At 39.5% G+C, this 6,000-nt stretch overlaps 1 protein-coding gene across 1 annotated transcript in view; it reads left to right on the top strand.

Annotated features, from left to right (window-relative positions):
* Nucleotides 1-6,000, top strand: part of Trpm6 (transient receptor potential cation channel subfamily M member 6) — a 135,873-nt gene that overhangs the window by 53,993 nt on the left and 75,880 nt on the right. The window contains exons 13-15 of the mRNA XM_028770157.1: nucleotides 757-810; nucleotides 3,090-3,230; nucleotides 5,387-5,521. Coding sequence (XP_028625990.1) covers nucleotides 757-810; nucleotides 3,090-3,230; nucleotides 5,387-5,521 — 330 coding nt within the window. The remainder of the gene's footprint in view (nucleotides 1-756; nucleotides 811-3,089; nucleotides 3,231-5,386; nucleotides 5,522-6,000) is intronic.

Genomic DNA, 6,000 nt, shown 5'->3' with positions numbered 1-6,000 from the left:
AACAGAACAGAACAGAACAGAACAGAACAGAACAGAACAGAACAGAACAAAACAAAACAAAACAAAACAAAACAAGATGTTCTTAAAACTGCTCTGTCCAAAACTTTGCTGAAACTGATTTGGCTTCTTCATTGTGAAAATGGCCATTGCTCGTGCCAAGTACTTTCCTGAATTGTTCATTCTGTCCCTTTCAATAATGTCCTCTCCTCAAAGGACATTCACATCTGTCTTTCTCATTGTTCCAGTTAGTTAACAGTGATCTCATTATAGAATTTGAAATACTTGCAGCTTCTTCTCAGCATACACATCTTCACACTGTTGGCTAATTTTAGGATATGTGTTACTCCCCACGTTCTGTTACAGTGAACACTTCCTTGAACCATTTAGAAAGCTGAACATCAGAAGGACTCAACAAAATACTAATTGACAGAATGCTCTTGTGTGCAAAAAGATGTGACTATTTAATAGAATTCATATATATTAAAAGATAGTAAAAAATGCTTAAATTTGTGGTTTTTACCACACAACATCTTAACATCCGTATTAGCTCTCTTTGTATATCTGCTTTGAGAACTATTTTTGAATGATCATAGCTTCTCTTAGGAAACTCCCTCTTTTGGATTAAGTAGTCTACGCTTCATTACCAAACATGTTGAAGATTTTTGATATTCTGGGTTACCTGTGTTCTGAAATAAGGTGCCTCCAGCACATGATCATTAAAGGAAATGATTCTTTTTCTTCTCTGTTTAATCACAGAAACAAGGACCAACAAATAAGTTTTTGCGTCATCTTGTCCAAGATGTAAAGCAGGTAAACTAACTATAAAAGTTGAAAATACCTTTTGCATATTATCTTAGCTTTGAGATAGTGGAATGGAAGTTTATAAATTGTATTTTTAGATTTTATTGTAAATTATTTATCTTTGTATGTAGGATTCTAAATACCGTATTCACCAAATTTTACCATTCTTGGTTTCCTCACTTTGTTCCTGGTTTTAAAGTTTGTCCCTTCAAATAAGTGACACTAGCCATGGCAAACATAGCTCAGAGGGGTGTAGTTCAGTGACACAATGCTCATGTAAGACCCTGAGTTCAATTGTCACCACCTCACAATCAAAAACAAAGCAAACGGGCCAGATTTTGTGGGTCATGCTTATGATTTTAGCTCTCAGGAGGCTGAAACATGAGGATTGAGGTTTTAAGAACAGGCTGGGCTACATATTTGACCCTGTCCCAAAAGAAGCAATCAAAATAAGCAAAGGCACATAATCAGTGGACCGTCCACACAATCGATTATATTCATCACAAAGCGACTTAGAACGTCAGCAGCACAGGTCTTTTGCTGATGTCAAATGTGTGATTTCAGATGTTTTCTGTTGTCGCTGTTTTGAGCGTCAGTAGCAGCTTTGGGGTGCAAACAATGTTTTAGTACATCTAAGCCCTACTGCAGGGAGTTACAATGGTTCAATATCCTTGTGTGTGATTGCTCAGAGTGTTCTCAATTCAACAATTCAATTGAATGTTGAATAAAACAATTCTTGAAAACTTAAATTATCTTTCATTTGTCACTGTGGTAAAAATCCACCCACAGTGCATTTTAAGAGTTCTATCTATATGGATATTAGCCCCCTATCAGATGTAGGATTGGTAAAGATCTTTTCCCAATTTGTTGATTGTCGTTTTGTCCTATTGACAGTGTCCTTTGCCTTACAGAAACTTTGCAATTTTATGAAGTCCCATTTGTCAATTCTTGATCTTAAAGCACATGCCATTGGTGTTCTGTTCAGGAACTTTTCCCCTGTGCCCAAGTATTCGAGGTTCTTCCCCACCTTCTCTTCTATTAGTTTCAGTGTATCTGGTTTTATGTGGAGGTCCTTTATCCATTTAGACTTGAGCATTGTACAAGGAGATAAGAATGGATCAATTTGCATTCTTCTACATGTTGTCCTCCAGTTGAACCAGCACCATTTGTTGAAAATGCTGTCCTTTTCCCACTGGACAGTTTTAGCTCCTTTGTCGAAGATCAAGTGACCATAGGAGTGTGGGTTCATTTCTGGGTCTTCAGTTCTATTCCATTGGTCTTCCTGCCTGTCTCTGTACCAATATCAGGTAGTTTTTTATCACTATTGCTCTGTAGTACAGCTTGAGGTCAGGGATGGTGATTCCTCCAGAAGTTCTTTTATTGTTGAGAATAGTTTTTGCTATCCTGGGTTTTTTGTTATTCCAAAAGAATTTGAGAATTTCCTTTTCTAACTCTGTGAAGAATTGAGTTGGGATTTTAATGGGAATTGCATTGAATCTGTAGATTGCATGGCTTCAGCTGTATATGTAAGGGTAGAGGGCCCTGCTGGGCATGGGTAGGAGAAGAGATCCTTGGTTTCATGAAGGCTGGACACACAAGGAGGTGGAAATTTGAGGGTGGGGAGGTGGGAGTGGGGGGGTAGGTAGGGGGTATATCTGCAGAGAATCAGAAGGAGGGGTGAGGGGATAGGGGGTTCCTGGGTGGGTGGGGGATGGGGTAAGGGGATAACATATGAAATGTAAATAAAACATCCAATAAAATAAAAGAGTTCTGTCATTTTTGAAGCTTGGTATCTCATTGAATAGAGTTTGGACTTTCTGCTTCTGTTGACTTAGTTGGAGAGTCAGATGAAAGGAACATATTTACTTGGAAAATTTACAGTAAGCAAAATTGCCTATGCTGATATAAATATAAGTTATGTTGATTTAAGCTATAGCAAAATGACTTGCCTAAATTACTTCCTAAAACTATATCTCAATATGCTGAAGGGAAAGGAATGGATAAGTTAACATTTGTCTTCTGAGAGCATGGTAAAAGAGACAGAATGGGCTGGTGAGATGGCTCAGCAGTTAAGAACCCTGGCTGCTCTTCCAGAGGTCCTGAGTTCAATTCCCAGCAACCACATGGTGGATCACAACCATCTATAGGGGGATATGATGTCCTTTTTGGGCAGGTGGATGTATATGCGCAGAGCACTCATACATTAGATAAATAAAGCTTTTTTTTTTTTAAAAAACAAGAGACAGAGAAGAAAAGTGGAAGATGTAACTTCTTGTTCTTTGTTACAGCATACCCTTCTCTCAAGCTATAGAATCACGCTCATCGACATTGGGCTGGTAATAGAGTACCTCATTGGGGGAGCGTATCGGAGCAGCTACACTAGGAAGAGTTTCAGAGTCCTCTACAACAGCCTCTACAGGAAACACAAGGTAATATCATTGCAAAGTGCTCCAATGAGAGGGCCGGGAATGGCGAATCACGGTTTTAGGGAAATGGCTGATGGAGTCTCAGGAGCAGTAGCTTCTGTTTTTTTGTTTTGTTTTTGTTTTTTTTTCCCCAAAACAGGGTTTTGTATAGCCCTGTATAGCCCTGGCTGTCCTGGAACTCACTCTGTAGACCAGGCTGGCCTTGAACTCAGAAATCCACCTGTCTCTGCCTCCCAAGTGCTGGGATTAAAGGCGTGCGCCACCACCGCCCGGCTGGGCAGTAGCTTCTGTAATGGGCCTTCTACGTGAGGGCATGTGTCACCTGCTGTACATAGAGTACTGTGCTAGTGCTTTTCACGCTGGCATGAGATGAATAAAATATGTCCCCCAAGAAACAGATTAAGAGTAAATTACCTACAGTATAGAGCGGGATGTTGTATGTGCTGTATTGACATAGAAGCAGTGTGATGAATCTGGTGGGAGAGCGGCTGCTTCTTTTTTACCTCTTTAAACAAAGCAGTCAAAGGTCAAACACTTAATAGATTTACTTCTATAAACTAGTAATGGCCTATAGTCTGGAAACTGCATATTGGGCTTCTAAGCATGTAAGTATTATCTTGGAAGATGAAAAAAGAGTGAGCTTAAAAAAGAAATGCTTTTAGAGATGATAATATGTTTTCTGTCATAGTTTTGTGGGGGCCAAGATTATAAACGGATAGTTGGCATCACAGACCTATAGCCAGAGGAGCCTCATTCTTAGAGACACAGATACCAGAAAAAGAGCCTTGGACACGGATGTGGAGAGAAGGGTGGGACCAGAGGACACAGTGCTCAGATCTCAGGGTGGGGTTCTGTAGAGACACTGAGACCTTTGTCATGGGTGGACAGGGATGAGACTGGAATGTAACTGGGGAGGAGGTTCCATGAAGAACCTGGGCTATCCAGTTACTTTGGACCTTTATAAAGGTCTTTATAAAGAATTGGAGGAAGTGATAACCCCATTTAAGATTAGGAAGTGAACAGAACAACCCCCCAAACCATGAAAAATGCGTGGAAACCCTCATCTTGTGGAGGAAATAACCTCTCCTAAGGTTATTGTTGAGGCGAAAAGACACCTAATGTCAGCCACTGCCTTTGAAAAGAGTGACAGTACTGTGTGGCATTGGGGACAAGGTCACCATATGCACCATTCCACTGCTTACTAAGAGGCTCCATTACTGTTCTTTTTGGAAATGACCCATCAGTGTGACATATTCCATTTCACTGGTTGCTTTTTCCCAAGGGTATAAGATGGTGTTTCAGACTGCAAGGAGACGGCATGGTATGGGAGTGGTCTGACGTAGACTCTTGTTTATCTCCTTACTTGGGATATGAAACATAGCGTGTCTGTGTTTCCACTTTCCTGTCTAGAACTAGGCATATTAATGTCTGTTCATAGAGTTATGAGAATACCAACAACCCTCCAATCCTTGTTACAGAGAAAGCTTTGAGTGACTTCGCAACAATATTCATTATGGTTATTACTATGTTGATATGATTAATTCTCTATTACAATAATGAAAATAACTTGGATGTTGTCTCTGAAGTACTGACTTTATTCTTTTTATGTTCACTTTTTATCCATAGAACACAAAGTGAAGGAGAGTAGAGTAGAGGTTTTCAAAACCTATGGTTTGGATCCTAGGCACTTAAGCCAGTCCCTATTTATCTCTGGTTCTTCTTGCTCACGCTTAGTTTGATGGCCATGCAATGGAGATATCATATATCACCTGGAAAAATTCCAGAACTTTCTAACTTCGTTTTAACCTTGTGAACAGAAACTTTTTCTTATCAAAACTATAAAATTTTATTACCTGTTTTGAACTAGGCTTGAGGCTAGAACATCTATTAAGTCTAAAGGAATTTCCACATAGGAAAGGAATTCAGATGCGTAATATGGAACAAAAGAGTATGCTTTCTAAGATGTCAGGAAATAGTAGTGTTTATCAGAAGGAGACTGGGAGATACTATTGAGTGAGTAATCTCTAGAGGCATTAATTATTAATCCTGGACGAGACAGAAGTGTTGATTATTTGTCTGGAAAGAAAATGATGTCACTACTATAATCCTTTTTAATCTCTCTTTTTTTCTTTTATAAACAAAATAACAACATATAACAGGGTGTGACCAGCTTTGCTCAGGGACTTTCCCAGCAACCTCTTTATCAGAGACATTCACTGGGAAATAGAAAGGAATCTTCTGAAAGCACACTGCATTCTCAGTTCTTCAGGACGGCCCAGCCCTACAAATCCAAGGTACACTTCTTTGTTTGTAGAGTTGAAAATGAAGGTATTTTTTTGCAGACTTCTTCATTGACACTGGAGAAAGGGAGTTTCCAATGAAGAATCCTTCCCCAGTATCACAAATAAACACATGATATGATTCACAGGTGTCACTGCTGGTCCTGCAGTTCTTTAGCAACACAGCACCCTGACAACCCAGCCACTGTCTGCTCTTGCCCCCTTAGGTTCTTTTCCTTGTTTTTAACCTCTGTCCTGTGCAGTGGTGATTGGGGCAGGTTGTGTGAACTATGGTATTAACTATTCATAATCATTAGCCTAACATGACACTCTTGACCTCCTCACTCAAGCCTCATTGCTATGAGGATTACTCGTTTTGTAGCTCTCTGTTCTTGGGAAGTGGTCCTTTTGTGTCTTCTTTTCCCCAACAAAGTCTTTCTGGAAGTTAGTTTTATCTTATTTTCTTTTCAGTATAACAAAGATAATGAGTGTAT

This window comes from Grammomys surdaster, unplaced genomic scaffold, assembly GCF_004785775.1.
Source record: "Grammomys surdaster isolate TR1022 unplaced genomic scaffold, NIH_TR_1.0 198, whole genome shotgun sequence".
Classification (NCBI taxonomy): domain Eukaryota; kingdom Metazoa; phylum Chordata; class Mammalia; order Rodentia; family Muridae; genus Grammomys; species Grammomys surdaster.
This window is presented reverse-complemented; position numbering and strand designations above follow the sequence as displayed.